Source organism: Abramis brama (genome assembly GCF_963993115.1).
Source record: "Abramis brama genome assembly, chromosome: 16".
NCBI lineage: Eukaryota > Metazoa > Chordata > Actinopteri > Cypriniformes > Leuciscidae > Abramis > Abramis brama.
The window spans coordinates 31,864,613-31,882,793 of record NC_139978.1 but is presented as its reverse complement, the minus strand read 5'-3'; the positions used below and the strand labels follow the sequence as shown (position 1 = coordinate 31,882,793).

The 18,181-nt window shown below is 41.3% G+C and overlaps 1 protein-coding gene across 4 annotated transcripts in view; it reads right to left on the bottom strand.

Moving 5' to 3' along the window:
- Window positions 1-2,896: 2,896 nt before the first annotated feature.
- The window catches only part of slc6a8 (solute carrier family 6 member 8), a 41,730-nt gene continuing 26,445 nt past the window's right edge, over window positions 2,897-18,181 (bottom strand). For 2 of the 4 annotated variants that reach the window (XM_084138595.1, XM_084138598.1), the window contains exons 8-13: window positions 10,098-10,210; window positions 9,684-9,821; window positions 8,389-8,491; window positions 8,126-8,226; window positions 7,825-7,995; window positions 2,897-6,593 (exon numbers count right to left, since the gene is read on the bottom strand). In XM_084138595.1, coding sequence (XP_083994721.1) covers window positions 6,453-6,593; window positions 7,825-7,995; window positions 8,126-8,226; window positions 8,389-8,491; window positions 9,684-9,821; window positions 10,098-10,210 — 767 coding nt within the window. In that variant the 3' untranslated portion in view covers window positions 2,897-6,452. The remainder of the gene's footprint in view (window positions 6,594-7,824; window positions 7,996-8,125; window positions 8,227-8,388; window positions 8,492-9,683; window positions 9,822-10,097; window positions 10,211-18,181) is intronic. The other 2 variants (XM_084138597.1, XM_084138596.1) reach the window with 2 other exon arrangements.

Below are 18,181 nucleotides of genomic sequence, written 5' to 3'. Positions count from 1 at the left end.
TACAACAAGGAATTTATTAATTAGCCTTTTCACATTGTATTCTCAATGGAGTTGTTAAATCATTCATGTGGCTTTTGCTAAATGATTCACAGCACTGAAATGAGGTCGGACTGAATTGCGTACAGCAGGATTTTTCCTCCTTACGGTCCGGCACACTTATCATCAGTATTCGGTGGGTAATTATTTTAGCTGTTGATATTAAACAGATGAATGCTTGGTCTATTTCTGTCTACATACCACAGCTAAAATCTGGGCCAAAGTCTCATCAGAGTCGTGAACTATGTGCTTCAGACCCAGTGAGGAGGAACGCTACTTGAGCAATAACATCCAGAATTGGCTATTTGTGTTATTGTAAACTTACACACATATTGCGTATAGGCTGTTTGTTTTTGAGTTGGATGGGTTCATTGAATGAGCTCAGTATATGTACAGTATAGAGCAGGGGTGTCCCATCCTGCTCCTGGAGGTCAACTCCAGTTAAACACACCTAAACCAGCTATTCAAGCTCTTACTAGGCATACACACCGCCTGGCCAAAAAGTCAGGGATTTAAATATAACATGCTTGAAACATAATAATCACTACAATAATGATCCAATCATTGACTTAATAAGCTTATGCCTGTCTGGCAACAGTTTTTCTAACCCTAATTGATGGAGTGTGTAGCTTTTCATTTCTTAAACAATCATGTAGAAAGACACATCATGGCCATATTCCAGGATGACAATGCCAAGATTCTGAGGAGCATGAAGAATCATTTTCACAGATGAATTGGCAACTCTGAGTCCAGACCTTAAACTCATTGAAAGTCTTTGGGATGTGCTGGAGGAGACTTTACAATGCAAGAATCCAGCACTCTGTAAATACAAGATTTGACCAAAAATGTATGCACCTCTTGATGGAAACGACATTTATTTTCATCAAGATGCATAAATATTTAGTCAAAATCTTGTATTGACAATGTATGAGTCCAGCACTCTGCAAAGTCTCCTCCAGCACATCCCAAAGATTTTATTTAAAAAAAATATTTTTACTTGTGGGTAGATTTTTTTTTTTTTTTTTTTATTATTGTTTGCGCACTTGAATTATAAGTAAATATCATTAGTAGTTATAGTTATCAGAGTTTTGGTAATACAAATATTTTCTTATCAATGTCTGTTTAATCTTCCTTTCTCTAGTGCTGGCTGCTTAACTATTGAATAATTTACAATGATGTCAGATTAAGTTGACACACACACAAACACACACACACACACACACACACACACACATAGGCCTATTTTGAGCAGTAGCATTAATCATTCAGTATTAATCAACCCCATTCCTGGCCACATGTCAATGTCCAATGGTCCACTGGTTCCATGATAAGTTGTAAGGAACACTCTCAAGTCTAACTACCTTTAATTTAATAGTTGTTTATTTTTCTCCTGTTTTCCAGTTTCCTCTATTAAATCCAGTCATGCTTCAGGATGTTTTGCTCCTCAGTTCTGCTGAAGGAGTGTGTGTGTGTTCCTTCGGGACAGTGACGTCAAAGCAAACCCTCTATGAGGACAAATGAAATCAATTTGGATTTTGTCATCAATCGTCTTTCAAAGCATTCTGTGCAATTACAGACTGAACCTTCTGATGTCTATCAGATAGTACTCAAACGTTTAGATCAGATTTGTTTCTCAGATGCATTCTGTTATGTAATTAATTGTGCTTAATTACTGCTTATGCTTAACTGCATTAAAAAATGACGGCACAACCCACTTAAATACCTTGTGATGTACCATAGTGAGCTAATGTTAAAGTTAATATTCAATGCAAACTGCTTCAAGCTGTGTAATCCATGGTTGTTTTTGAGTGTAAACAGCGAGTCAATTTCGTCATCATGGGTAACTAGCTCGTGTAAACGTGTTTAAGTGAGTGGGAGCTGATTTGAGCGTTTGTGCTCCAGGACTGAACGGCCAACTGTTTCAGGCTCTGGGCAGAAATAGAGCAAAGGAGCTCAGCTAAACATAGTCAACAAACTTCTGCCAGCCGCAGCCCGGCTTAATATGGCAGCTGCGCTCTCCTGACAAACAGGCATTTGTCTTTAAAACCAGTCTGAACCGCATGAGAATCATGCCTGGCCCTCCTGCCCGCTCCGGTGAACAGGCCCGACAGACAACAACTGCGTCGCCAGGAAAAAATGATGTGATCATCTCGTGGACAGTAAAACCGACAAAGATCTTCACTCGTTTATATAAAAACTGCTCTAATGGTGATTAAAGCCACTGTAAATTAGTATGGATCTGTAACCCTGTAATAGTCAGAAAATATAATTTATAGTTTTTGTTTCATGTTTTCTGTTGAGAATCATATTTGATACATCTGGCTTTTATGTCAGTGGCCCAAACTGAGCAAATAAGCAGTTTGTTGCGGTTTCTAATATTTAGCCTAAGATGAAATTCTGATAGCTTGTCATAAATCAATGAGATCTCAGTATAACAGAGTACTTGCATAAAAAAAAAAACAGTTGTCACTCTATATCTCTCTCAAAATTATATTTAAATGCTTGGTTTTATGATCAAAGCTCAGTATTTTTTTTTTTTTTTTTTTTTTATGGGGGCCAAAACATAATGCAATGCAATACAATGATAAATAAATGTTCATTAAAAGCCTGATCATATTTGATGCATTTTAAGATGAGGACGATGTCTGAATAATGAAGTAAATTTAAGTTGCTTCAGTCCCAGTATGTGTTCATGTTGAAATATTACTAACAATATAAATGTTATTATGTGGTTTTGACGCTCTTTAATGTTGCTTGTAAACAACATCACCTGACGTCACCTTTACCTCAGAAAAAATAATTGTATGTATACACACACAGAACAACCCACATCTGTAAATGAGACAACGACAAGAAAGCACATTTTTCATGGAGTTAGTTTATTGCCTTTTGTTGCTTTGATTTGGGCAGGTGGAACGGCACAAGATCACAGTGTGGAGCATGAAGCCCTTCTTACATGAGAGGGATCCTGTTTGATAGATGGGACACTAACATACACAGTACAGTTACCTTAGCTTTACTACTGTTAGTTTTAAAAACGGACTACCATGGTTACATCACAGTGTGTTACAAAGCACAAGAATGAAAGACGTCAATGAGCGTATCACCAGATCAACTGTGAAGTTTCAAGACAGTATCGTCACCCAAAGCTTTGGACTCTCTCATTAGATTGTCCTCTCGAGGACTGCTTCATCATTCGCTCTGCATCTGTGACCGTCTTTGGAATCAGAGGCTAAATGAGTTAATAAATGAATGTGTTCATTCATCTGTGATTCTACTGTGCTATTCACCATTCCCTTTAAGGACTTCGCTCTCGACAAACGGCACCATTCAGCAAACCTTCAGTGCAAAGATACTGTCGAGAACATTTGGCAGAGCACACAAAATGACAAAAAATGTTCTTGTTTTGTTAACATGTATTTTTCTAGATAAACATTTATACTTAATCACTATTTAATAACTGATCCACTGACCAACCCAAGCTCTTATTTGGATGGAAAGAAAGAAATTTTTCTGATGCCTAAAATTGGTGCTTGACTTTGATTCCTTGTTTGCAGTTTTTGGACTAAAATTGGACTAAACGGTTAAAGAGTAAGGCCTTTGGTAAACCAGTAGCTCCTAATGTGAACCGCAGAGGAGGTCTAACTCGGTCCTCAGATATCTGAGGGGCACTTAGATCATTTCATTCTCACTACACACAGTCATAAAGGCATTTTCAACTCTATGGGAATCAATGGATGTGCCGCTAAATATTGTATTACCCATTTAAAGGGTAAATAAACTGATGGAATAAAATGCTCAAATTTTCCACAAAACCATAGAACGCACGTGTTTAAAGTGGGAGAAGAAATAAGCAGAACGACTCAAATTGAAACGGTTTGCTCAACGAAAACCAAATGGAGCTGGGTGGTCGGCAGAAAATACTGGAGTTTTACACACACAATCTAACACATTTAACAACTGCAGCACTTGATATTTCAAATAAAATCAGATTCATGTGCTATCTGTCTCATATGCCTCCCTGCAACTGCATTTCAGTAAGAATTCCCACTCCCTGTTATCATCTTTATCAAAAGTACATACGGCATCAAACATTAAAATATAACACACAGATATCATTTATATTTATATGCATATAAGCAAAATAATAGCCTTCACAAAATAAATCTCTGATTTATTTTACAGTATGTAAATCACAAGAAAAAAAAAAAAAAAAAAAAAAACGCTTTCTAACACGATTAAAAAGTGCTAGCAGATTATTTTACAACAATGTGCAAATGTATTCTGAAGCCTTACATTATGTAGTCTAATTTGTACATTCTGATTACATCTATAACGCCACAATGATTTAGTGTTTGAGTCGATTCTCCCACAGGGCAGAATTCCCACAGGTCGGAATGAGGCCGGTTCGTCTTGGTGTAATCTTGGCTATTTGTCCATGGGTTCTCAACTTAAGACAAATAAAGGCAAAGTTTGGCAACTATGTGTCTATAGTTCACCTGCTGTCACAGGCATTACAGCAGAACGACAGAGATCAAGCGTTCTGCACCTGACATTGGCAAAAAAAAAAAAAAAAAAAAAACCTTGGTGGTTCTAGGTGGAAACCATCTGACTATGTTATTTTAAATTGTCCTTTTCAATTCTCTGACAACCTGCATTCAAACTAGGGCTGTGCAATTAATCGAATTTATGATCAAATCGCGATTTCTAGGGCGGCCCCCTAATAGTCGACTAAATGTTAGTCGACAAGAAGAGGATTAGCTGACCAGCTAAGGAAGGAAGGAAGGAAAAAAACGTTGAAGTCACGTAGTCTGTGCGGGACAGATGGCTAACAAAGGGTCCATGCAGTAATTGCAGAATGTCGGGCAGGAATTCTAAACGTTCTCCTATCATCCATCAACCTCAAATGTGGCTTAGTATCATTCAAAACGTGTAATTAGTAGCAACTTTACATAACTAAAATGAGCCGGGTAATTTGCAAGACCTGTCAAACCATCATTGCGGCAAAACAGTTTTTTACAAACTGAAAAATGTAAAAGTTAAAAAAGCCATAAAAAATAACGTATCATTTATGCAAATGTATGGTGCTCGCAAAGTATGTGTGTAAGAAACTGAAAAATCGTCAAAAAATAGTTTTGTTTTGTCCATATTGCACAGCCCTAGTTCAAACTGTGGAATATTTCATTGTTAGTTGAAGCTACAGGAATCTTTACGATAATGTGAAACTTTATTTTAAATGTCTCCATTAAGATTTTAAAATCATAAAATAAAAATATCATAGAACATAGTAATACTGGCACTCAAAATGTAGAACTGAAACTAAAATCAAAAGTCGTCATGAAACATTGTTTTGCAACCAATTTGAAATCAGTAATGTGATGTTATTGGTTGCGTTATAAAAAATGGGTGTTTCATGTTGAATAACGATTCAATCCTAAACAAAATGCAACGTTTGGTTCACAAGCACCTTAAGGAAGTGCCACTTCTTCATTTGAAAGCCTGCCTGTGTCTAATAAAAACTCTCTGGATGTTTCCAAACATGAAGCGCGTCAAGCTCGCGGGACATTTCAACTCGACTATGAAGACGTTGTGTTTTTATGGCAACCGAAAGCATCTCCTGACAAACTTGAAGAGAGATGGAAAGTGGCACATACAGTAAACGCTGTAATATCCTGCACCAGGTATTGAGGTCACCTGTCTCAGATGAAGACACGTTGAGAAAGCGACAGAAATTATTTTGCATTGTTTGGCAACCACCAACTTATTGACATGAAATCTGCAAAGACACATTTAATTTGATGGTTAGATCTATATCTATTTTTGCTGATCCGTTAAACTCAACATCGTTTATTGACGCATATATTTTAGTTCAAATCTGCATTAGATTTGATGAATTTGAGAAAGTGAATTACTATTTATCACAATTGTTCTGGATGTCATTATGGGCCAATTTAAGTCAAGGTTGCATTTGTAAAAAAATTAATTCGAAACATGTGATTCTCGCTCAGATTTGATACTCGTGTGTCAATGCAAAGAGACCCTTATCATGTTCAGGAAAGTTGCCTGTGGGAATTCTGCCACTCTATCAAATGAAGTTACAGGCTACACTATACTGTACCCTACCTCCAAAGACACGCTGATTAAGTCCTGCAAGTCTTGATATCTCCACTGAACATTGCACATCTTTTTTATTTTTAATCATGAATAGACTGCAGTTTGAACTGGTGGAAGAGGAAGAACATCTGGTAATGTGCATGCTAGAGGACCTGTAGTTTGAAACAAATGTAACCATCAATATCCATCAGCTGTTTTAAGACTGTAAGATGATGCAGTATTCCATAAAATGTCAAATAAATACTGAGGATTTCTTCAACCAGCTTGCCTTAGGAGGGTTGTCGTAGGATTTCCCTTTTGATCTACATAACACTCTCAAAAATGATCACCTTGTTCTCCTCCGTTCCAGGAGACAGAGAGGTCAGGCTTTTAATGTCAGTGTCAGGGGCCATGTATTCGAGGTGATGGCCTCCCCACACTGGTTTGGTCAGACTTTCCCAACGCTGCATGAAAAACAGAGGAGACAACCACAAATAAGCTTAGCTGTGACAACTACAATGAATGACCATCAAATTAAGCTTTATGTCAACAAATCGCTTCTGATTTTTACATTTAGAGTGTCAGCAGGTGTTCCCTCATTATCCTACATTATTTTCTAATTTGCATGCAAATTATGGGTTATTTATTTATAAATCAGGCCCTGACAGACTTTAACAAAAGCAAAGTCATTTGCGTTCTTTGTACGGTCATTGTTTTTTTACAACCTTTTTCGTAATTGAAATAAAGCATCGGAATTTTAAATAATGCTAAAAAACATACCAAAATTTAAGACTAAAATTAAAACGAAAACTTAAAATATTAAAAATATTACAAATTAAAATATTAATTGCTGCAACAAAGCTTAACAAATGAAATATCACTCATTAGTGAAACGATTCATAGAAAATGTTCACCAAATATATAGTTGTTTATGGAAGCTTGTTTCTGCCATGGAATAAAAAAGGTAATTTCAACGCTTTATGTCATAATTTTTTTTAATCTCACAATTGTGAGTTTACGTCACATAATTGTAAGAAAAAAAGTCAAGCTTCCATAGTTGTTTTCTGTAAAGCTGCTTTGAAACGATGTGTATTGTGAAAAGCACTATAAAAATAAATGTGAATCGAATTGTTCTATTAAATTACTGCAGATTTAAACTGACATTTCCTGTGTGTTGTGACGCAGTTTGAAAAATAGGAATATGATTGTTTTTAGTCCAAGCGAGACGAGCAGAGAGAACTATTGCATAAATATACCTCTGGCCAGTGTGTCATTCATGCAGTTTGCTAAACCCCAAAATAATCTTTCTTGATTAAACATAAGATTAATCACAACTACTTGACATCCCTATTATTTTCCACTTTTTCTGCAGCATCCTATGCTAGTTTTCCCACAACATACATGCCACAACCCTCAGCTACCTTCTGTGTGTTTGGAAGCAAACACTGAGGGGGTGAAGCATTGTGGTCTATCTGCAGAGGAATGACAACCATTAGCCTAGTTACTATAAATACACGCGTCGTTTTCTCATGAGTAATTCTGTGAAGAATGGATCGTGCTAATAGTGTTAGAATGGATCACTTAAGTAAACAAAACTACTCTTTCGATGCCCTCCGCAACTCTTATTATATTATAGCTAGTGCATGGGAATCAGAGCAGTGGTTTGAATAGTGAAATGGTTGCAACGGTGCACACCTCTCTGAATGTTCCCTTGGATCCAGCAAGTTTGTACACGACGCTAACGGGGATACAGAGCATGGAGGAGAGAGCCATACACCATCCGATCACCTCTCCCCACCACGGGTACACGTACACATTGTTGTAGGTCAGAGGTTTGTAGTTCAGCAGGTGAAATAGGAAGATACCCTGAAGACATACAGAACAATGGCATCCATCTGATTAAATTATACAGGCATTAACATGTATCATTTTAATGGCTGACAGACTCAAGCTTTTTTAAAGGCATGAACAGGTGGGAGTATTTTCCAGCACTCACCATGCAAACACATGGAGTTATAAAGGACCAGCACCACTTTATCCACGGGAATGGCCGGTAACCGATCATACGGGCAATATCGTCCATGAACCTGTCAGCACCTGCACACAGTGGCATGAAGTCAGCACTCTTTTGGGCGTATGTAGGATTAGAATAGTGTTTGTGTCAGCACAGGGTCCTACATGCTATTTGTATCTCTTAATGCCTGCAGTACTCATGATAAACTGATGAGACATGAGAACGCTACATGAAGCGATTCTTACCATAAACCCACGCGACAACCACGCATTCCCAGAATGCTTGCCACAGTAGAGTCATTCCACTGGCTGAGTAGTAGTCAAAAAGCTGGAAGACGTACATCCCTCCCTGCAAACGCAAATATATGGAGAAATCATAAATTGGTATTAAAATGGACCCTATTTGACTAAATGTCTAAATAGAAACCGTGATACTTTTTTTCAGGATGATTCTTTGATAAATAAAAATAACAGCATTCATTGGAATATAAATATTTTGCAACAATGTAAATGTCATCAATTTAATGTATAATCTCTGTATAAAAGTTTCTTTATAAAAAATCTCATTTACAGTATATATATATATATATGAGCTGTTTAATATTACATATTTTTTGCAATTTTTGCAAACCTGACATAACAATTTATAACATAATCAAAACCTGTCTTCCATTTGTTATTTTCTAGAAATTAACATTAAATAAACATCAAAACAGACAACTTTTATAAAATTCTATTTTATGCAACAAATCATTTTCCATAATGGTTATGGGTAAATGGGGTGCAAGTGATAAATTATGATTAGTTTCTGATTATTATTATAGTTTTTATTATTATTTCCTGTAAATTATTTTCCCAAATTCAAAAAGTAATATTAACCAATTATATCACAGTTCACTTTTCACAATCCAATCAAATCCCTAGCTCCACCCTATATTATTCCCCATTCAAAATTTTGTTTTACCCTGAAATGGCAACGTTATCAATGCCTAAATGAATCTGCAGCAGTCATGGTACAGCAGTCAGGTGGTACAGCGGTCACGTGGTACAATCAAGAGCTCTCCCAGCTTACAAGTTGTAATTACAAGTTCTACAAGGATGTGAACGCTTTTTACAATTTGGAATCTCATAATTACTGTAATTACGTCTTGGCGTGAACGCATCTCAGAATGTAAGTTAAATGCATCATGAATGTTGTTTCAAGCCGTCTTTACACAATATTTTGTCAATGTGAAAAACACATCTGAATCAATCTCACAAATGCTTCTTGTCAGGTTGTTATTTTCAGTGAGATTCTTTGAAGCTTTCCTGTGTAAACATTTGAGTGATTGTGAGCTTTATGAATCACATCACTCCCACATACAGTAACAATTTCTCATGGAAGATCAGCTCTAATATTCAGTAAAAGGGCTTGGGATAAACCATTATATTCTTATCTGACTAATGGGGTATAACACCGCTGACTGTGAGAGAATAAGATGCTGATATTCTCACACCTGACACTAACGCTTATGAAGGGGTGTTTCATTAAGGGGACTAACCTGTGTAACCATGGAGAGATCTATAATGAAGCATAATAAACAGCAGATCGCCACAGCGATTTCGCGCTGATAGCGCATGTAATACTTTCCAGGGAAAAGATCAAGAATGCCAGTTACGAAACCCTCCACACCAACAAACTGTGAAAAACAAGATGTGTTATTAATGGATTTGCTTTCAAATATTTTCAGTTGTGCAGTGATATACAGTATGAATCAAAAACACACAAGGGTGATTCTATGCTAACTGGAAAAAATGACCTCCAACAACAAAAAAAACCCTTTGAGATTAAGTTCAATTCAATAATACCACATTAGGCACTCTAGACTCATGTCAGTTTAATTTTAGCATATTTAGTTTTATATATATATACACACAACACACACCATCTCTTAGCGGTTTCCATGTGAACTGACCTGACTGTCCAGTCCTAGCAGTAGCAGCATGATGAAGAACAGTGCAGCCCACACCGGAGCCACGGGCATCATTGAAATGGCTTTAGGGTATGCTATGAACGCCAAACCAGGGCCTGCGGGGAGAAGAGAAACATGAGAGACGCGTCACCACGGGCTACAGGTCGCCCGCAACTCAGACACACATACACACGTACAGCACCAACGGAACAGAGAGAGACAGAACTGAATAAAAGAGAAAGAGAGAGTATGAGAGATAGAAGCACCTGGATGAGGTGAAACGAAGTGATAGCTTGTGGAAAAAAGGGGACGGAGGGATTTAGTTTGTTCCTATTTTGTATTGTTTTTGTTTGTTTTTTACTGCTCCTCTATATTGAAGGCAGGTTTCAATTAGCCATTTAGTTGTTATTAATGTCTAGCATTTGTGCATTTCTAATGCTTTTCATTGGAGGTGAATCGTAATGTAGTGTAGGCAGTGTCTCATTAGAGGCCTGTAAGTGCATGTTAACATCGAAGGCGTTTAAATCTATCAGCGTCAACAGTCATCGGCTACAATACTGGTAAGTATCACAGCACACCGTTAGTTCACGGTCAGACAAATATAAAAAGCTGGTTAAATACAAATTTGAGTCTTGAGTTTGTCATCTGAAACATCTGTGTGTCCTAAAATATCAAAGGGACACAAAAATGAATAAATGTTAATGTAAACTAAACTGAGCTGGCAATCAAATGACATGGATTTCTGCATTTCCGTCTAAAATTACTGTTTACCTATTTTAATCATAAAAGAAGCAAAACTAAATACTGTACTTAAAGGGGTCATATAGTATACTTTTTATCATTTATTTAATTCCACTGATACTGCTTGTAAAAAAAAATTTACGGCAAAATATTCATTGTTTAGTTCACGCTCATGATATATGGGTTTTTTGTTGTTGTTGCTGGTTCTCTTACGAGAGGGAACGAGTATTGCGTAAGTAGCTTACGCTTCGGGAAAGTTCTCTTTCTTCGAGATCTGAAGCCAAAAAATTATCCTTAATTTTGCATTTATTGTCAACGCAGTGCAGCGGCAGGCAGACCAAAGCAAGCTGTATAAGCGTGCTCATTGGCTGCCAGGCGGCAACTGCTTAAGCCTACCAGTGAGCCCGGCGTGACGTCACACCCTTATAACCGTCAAGATGGGTGTGGCCAGTGTGTATATAAGGAGGGCTCACAGGCTGAAACTGAAACCAGCGACCAGCAAGCTTAGGACAGCGCCTGAGGAAGCCGGCCGCCTTCGCCGCCTTCAGCCATCCGTTGATCCGTTGACCCTCCGTTGACCCTGCGGGCTCGACTTGAAGTTTTCGACCAAGCTGTCGCTCCGCCTGTCCCTGCCGGGCCGCGCAAGAAGAAGCGCCGCTCGCAGAGACCACCGGAGACTGATGTAACTGAGGAGCTCGCCGGAACCTCTCCCTCGAGCTTCTCTCTCGCCCTCTCTGCCCCCCCCTCTCGGCCGCTCAACCGCCGGCTCTCGCCCGCGCCGCGTCAGGGGATGAGGCGAATGAGATAGACACCCTCCCTCTGTTCGAGCCGCGCTACTGCGCCGCTCACAAGGGATGGCAGAAGCGGATGGTCTCTGAGCGAGCTTCCTCTCCCTCTGTTCGAGCCGCGCAAACTGCGCCGCTCACAAGGGATGGCAGAAGCGGACGGTCTTGGAGCTCTCTTTACGTTACAAGAAAGCTACTCCGTCCTCGCGCGTCACTCACCGGCGAAAAGGAGAACAGAGTGTTTTCGTCTCGCTGTGGCCGGACCTACCTCCATTTCTCATACATTTCTCAGTCCCCTCTTAAGTTCAGGCGACTGGAATTGTTCATATCGCAGTATACGAGCCTGTTATAAATACACGCACGCCTGCAAGCAAACGCCGTCACAAGACATGACGCTCTCTTATATCCTCGCTCTAACCAAAAGCTATTGTATTCTCCCCTGTGGCTCAGTGGTGGAATCTTAGGCTTTCGCGCCAGAGACCCGTGTTCGATCCCGGCTCTCGCGGCAGTTAATAATTTATGCTGTTCGCTTCTCCGAGCTCGCGGCCAGTTTTTCTTACATACAGAAAGCAAACCCGCTCTCCCCCTTGTTGGGCCGCGCAGATTGCGCCGTTCACAAGGGATAACAGAGCGGACGGTCACTAGCAACGTTCAGCGCGCGCGCCTAACTCACCGGCGAAAAGAGGAGAGAGAGTGTTTTAGTCCCGCTGTGGCCGGACAAACCGCCAATTCTCACACATTTCTCAGTCCCCTCTTAAGTTCAGGCGGCTGGAAATATTACTATTGCAGTAAACGAGCCTGTTTTTATACACGCACGCCTGCAAACGAACATGAGGTCGCTCTCTTATAACCTCGCGCTAACTGAAAGGTAATGTGTTCTCCCCTGTGGTTCAGTGGCAGAATCATAGGCTTTTGCGCTAGAGACCCGTGTTTGATCCCGGCTCTCGCGGCAGATAAAAATTTATGCTGTTCGCTTCTCCGAGCTCGAGGCCAGTTTTTCTTACATACAGAAAACGAACCCGCCTCTCGTACCACTTCTACTCATGGTGCTCGAGTATTTATGAGCGTCTAAACACGAGGGAAGAAAAGACGGTTAAGTCCCGCTGCGGCTGCAAATTCGCCCAAGGGACTGGTTTATATCTCGCAATCTAAAAGACGCGTACTTTCAGATCCAGATAATACCCTGTCACAGGCCATTCTTGAGATTCGCCTTCGACGGTCAGGTATATCAGTACACCGTCCTGCCTTTCGGCCTGTCGTTGGCACCCCGTACATTTACGAAGTGCATGGACACGGCTCTCGCTCCCCTGAGGGGTCGGGGAATGCGATTCTGCATTCGACACCTGGCCGCGTCCTTCCAGCCGGGCAGCACCGCACCTCTCAAGACATTTCAGAGGATGCTGGGTTGTATGGCTTCAGCTGCAGCAGTGCTTCAGCTGGGTCTGTTACGTATGCGCCCGCTACAACGCTGGCTGAATGCCCGAGTGCCTCACAGAGCCTGGGCTTCCGGCGGCATTCGAATCAGAGTGACTCAGAGCTGCGTTTCAGCACTGAAGCCCTGGTTAGTGGCCGACTGGTACCAGCGGGGAGTGACAATGGGAGCCATCTCACACCGCAAAGTTATCTCGACGGACGCTTCCACCTCAGGTTGGGGCGCTCTTTTCGAGGGCAAACCGGTCTTTGGCCTGTGGTCAGACCAGGAGAAATGCCTCCACATAAACTGTTTGGAGATGATAGCGGTCGAGAACGCGCTCAAGCGCTTCCTCCCATTCATACAGGATCACCATGTGCTAGTCCGCTCGGACAACATGTCCGTGGTATCCTATGTGAACCGACAGGGCGGTGTCAGATCCAGGAACCTGTGCAAGCTGACAGAACGCCTTCTCGTGTGGGCTCACCGCTCGTTGCGCTCGCTGAGAGCCGCGCACGTGCCAGGCCACCTGAATGTCGGTCCAGACAGACTGTCCAGAGACATCATTCCCCCTGGAGAATGGTCCCTGCACCCCCAGACAGTCCAGTTTCTCTGGCGCCTATTCGGCAGAGCGGAGGTCGACCTCTTTGCGTCGAGAGACATTGTCCCAGACATGGCCCAGCCTCCCGCTGTACGCTTTTCCCCCGATCTCCCTGTTACCACAGGTCATTACAAGGATCAGGGAAACGCACCACCCAGTGCTTCTTATAGCCCCGCCTTGGGAGAACCAAACCTGGTACCCAGAGCTAGTGAGGCTGTCGCACTCATCCCCATGGCCGATCCCGGTGAGAAAGGATCTCCTCTCTCAAGCCGGTGGATCGATCTGGCATCCCCATCCAGAACGATGGTCTCTGCATGCATGGGTAATCAACGGATACCCGTTGACCTGCCAGAAGGGGTCGTGAACACGATCACGCAGTCTAGAGCTCCCTCCACGAGACGGCTCTACGCGTCTAAATGGTCGGTGTTTTCTAAATGGTGCGCTACTAAGAGCTTGGATCCACGTGCATGTGGGGTCCCACGGGTGCTCTCCTTCCTACAAGAGCTGTTGGACAAGGGCAGGTCCCCTTCCACGCTCAAAGTGTATGTGGCGGCTATTGCAGCGTTCGCTGAGACGACGCGCGGCCAGGCAATAGGAAGGAACAAGCTTATTATCCGCTTCCTCAGAGGGGCTAGAAGGATAAATCCCCCGTGGCCCCCCTCGGTTCCTATTTGGGATCTGTCCTTGGTCCTGGAGGCCCTGAAGGCTTTTCCCTTTGAACCGCTTGAATCCGTGGATTTAAAGTACCTTTCACTCAAAACCGTTTTTCTGATAGCTCTGTCTTCAGTAAAACGCGTGGGGGATCTGCACGCGCTATCTATTAGCCCTGCATGTCTTGAGTTCGGACCAAATGACTCTAAAGTCATTCTCAGACCGAGACACGGGTATATTCCCAAAGCGATTGGTACCCCCTTTAGGGCACAAATCATCTCCCTCTCGGCTCTGCCAATATCCGATAAAGGGGACAGTGATAACCTCCTATGCCTTGTAAGGGCGCTGAGGGTTTACATCACGCGTTCCGCCGCTTTCAGGCGGTCCGAGCAGCTCTGTTTCTTTTGGCGGACGCACCAAGGGTCTTGCCGCCTCGAAACAAAGCCTGTCCAGGTGGATAGTGGACGCGATTGCAGCAGCTTACGCCTCCAAACACCTGCAGTGTCCTTTGGGTGTCAGAGCCCACTCCACTAGAGGCATGGCCTCTTAGTGGGCCTGGTCCAGCGGAATTTCTATTCACGATATTTGTATGGCAGCGGGCTGGGCCTCCCCATCTACATTCATGAGGTTTTATAACCTGGAAGTTCCCGCCCTGCAGGCTAAACTGTTATCAGTATAAGTGGCATGTATGCTGCCCAGTCGCTAATGCGCAGACTACGTCCACATACTGGTTATTTTTCTGGTTGGCACCAGGGGAAGGATTCTTTTCCACAAATAGACCAGTGTTTCCGCTCTATTCCCTTTCCCTATACGTGTTTATGCACTGTGTGGGCCCGCGCTGCCGGCCACACCATTTACACTGATGTATATAGAGGCTATGCCGCTCTATCTTATATGTGAAGTGAAGTGCTTGGTACAGGTGTTGGCCCGACCGGCCACCTGTTTCAACGTTATGTTTTTCCCCGGTCTCCCTGGGATTCATGTGTTGGATGCTCGGCGCGCACGGCGTTGACAATGGGTTCCCGAAGCGTAAGCTACTTACGCAATACGAGAGAACCTCTCGTAAGAGAACGTACTCGGTTACCTAATGTAACCTCGGTTCTCTCTAGAAGAGGGAACGAGTATTGCGTAACCTGCCGTGACGCGCCACGAGCTTTGCGCTTCAGACTATGAAAACCAGAGTTTCAGCCTGTGAGCCCTCCTTATATACACACTGGCCACACCCATCTTGACGGTTAGAAGGGTGTGGAGGGCGCGAAGCGGTTAGGGTGTTGGGTGTGACGTCACGCCGGGCTCACTGGTAGGCTTAAGCAGTTGCCGCCTGGCAGCCAATGAGCACGCTTATACAGCTTGCTTTGGTCTGCCTGCCGCTGCACTGCGTTGACAATAATTGCAAAATTAAGGATAATTTTTTGGCTTCAGATCTCGAAGAAAGAGAACTTTCCCGAAGCGTAAGCTACTTACGCAATACTCGTTCCCTCTTCTAGAGAGAATCGAGGTTACATTAGGTAACCGAGTACGTTTTGCCTATAGGACTTCTATGTATCTGCCCTCTTTGCATGTAAAAAGAGATGCAAAGTTTCCAATACGAATTTAAGCTGCTCCATCCATCAAAAACAGCCTCTTTGCAAAGCCTGAATTACATAGTGACAGATTTATAAAACATTTTTTATAAACATTTTTAAAACACTGGTGGTGGTTGAGGAGAGATCCCCTGATATGATTGTAAAGCGCTTTGGGTGTACAGTAGTACATATGAAAGCACTATATAAATGCCCCATTCTTCTATTCTATTCATTTTGACTGTCAGAAATGAACAGTGATCAGTCGCTGTTGAGATTTTTCTGCTATACAAAACAAGAACAGCACATGGTTTAACATATTTTCTGTACATTTTACTCTAGTTAGCTCTACAGGTGTTTAGGAATGATAGTATATATCATACTTTGTCATTATTACGTTATCATGACTGGATGTGCCATGTTATAAGCGTCATTGATGTGTCAGTTGTGTTGAGTTCAGAAAGAGTTATTTTTACAGCCTAGTTTTAATAGATTATGGACTGGATTCTTTTCATAGTTAATCAAACTGATTTGTCAAAAGATCATGCAAAATTGAATTTCTCATTATATGACCCCTTTAAGAAACTGTAGAGGTGGGAAATTCTTGCATTGCCAGCGATATATTGCCAACGACACACTGTTTTTACATGACTTTACAACAAATATGCCTGTCATGATCATGAATTCTGTGCGGACAATTTTAAAGGAGCTATATGTAAGAATTTTCATGTATTAATCGCTTTTTGTATTGTCGTTTGCTAAAGCTTGTAACGGCACTTAAAAAACGAGACCTTCCCCAACCTCCTAGGTTGTCTATGAAAGCCTGTAGGCTGATTTTTATGTAAAGGACTTGGGGCGGTTTTGCAGGGAAAATCCAAAGGATGTGACATTTATGTGAGCTCCCGAGAGCCTCTCTTCTGTTCATGAATGCTTATACAATGTTCAGGATAATACCTAAAGAACCATTCTGTATTGTAATTTCAATGTGTCACACAAAGAAAGGGGATTCATGCAAACTAGAGTCTCACATAGCCAGATCTACAGGGCTTGACAATAAGGACTGTCAGCGTGAAAGACGCTCAGGACAGTTGATGGAATTGTAACTTGCTCGATCGCCAGTGCTGCGTTGTCACGAAAGTTTATCATTTGAACATGTTTGAAGTCAGGTCAATTTAAACATTCACGTGATTTTTAACCATTCGGATTCAAGTGAAAGAAGCTGTGAAAGAGAGCTTTTCTGTGTGTACACACAGAGAGCCGAGTCTCACAGCTCTCAGTGTGCGCGCGCACACAACAAAGTGTCAAAAGGCCCATTTTGGGAGTATGCACGTAAACACTATCAGTTATGTCTTACTTGAACATAAACAGATGAGAAAATGCATGTGTAACAGTATATTGGATCCATGCATTTGGTCTTAAAGTGACAGCAGCCTAATAATCCTGCTGCTGTCTGTGTCTTTTTAAATAAAATCAAACAAAAGACAAAGAGAAAATCACTCAGTACTCTTGACTGAATAACTTTTGTAGCTTTAACAAGGATTAATCTATTAATCAAAATAAATATATAAAAAAAAAAAAAAAAAAATTGAGCTGTTGCTTGTAATAAACAGTATAATAAAATAATACTGAATACACACTTGTCTTCAGAAATGTTTTAACTTTATATTAATTAGGCTAGTATTTTTTGCTGGGGTATTGAAATATGAAGCACAAATATTTCAACGGTATCTACAATTTTGGTGGCTTAATTATTAGAATAAAATGTAACATGGGTCAAAACAACAAAAGCAAAACTTTTTTTTTCTTTTTTTTTTCTGTGAGGCCAGAGAAAATTTTGGCCCAACCAGGCCGGTAGAAAAAATCTATATAATCTGAAGTCTCAAATATACTTTATAATCAAACCTAATTTAAACCAAATTTTAAATCTATTATAATTTAATTTTAAAATGTAATTTTAATTACCCTTACGGTGGCTGAGAGAGCTCAACACGCTGCAACTGAAGAAAACACATGCAAATAGAAAAAAGTGTTCATCAGTTTTACAACACGTGTGCTCCAAATACTCACAACACAACCAAATACAGAAACGCGCTGCAAATACCACAGACCACAACGGAAATGTTTCCTGAGGGAACCCAATAAGTGACGAACCCGGCTGGGACATGCTTCTTGCTCGTGAGCATCCCTATGCCCTACTCCCTTCGAAGGGCAGAGCCCTTGAAGTGGGGACTTTGAAGTGAGCAGGGCACTTGTGAGCCATTATGTAGCCGTTTGGAACGCACTTTGTGAAGGGAGTGACGAAAGACAACGTAATTTCCTCATTATTTTCACCTGGG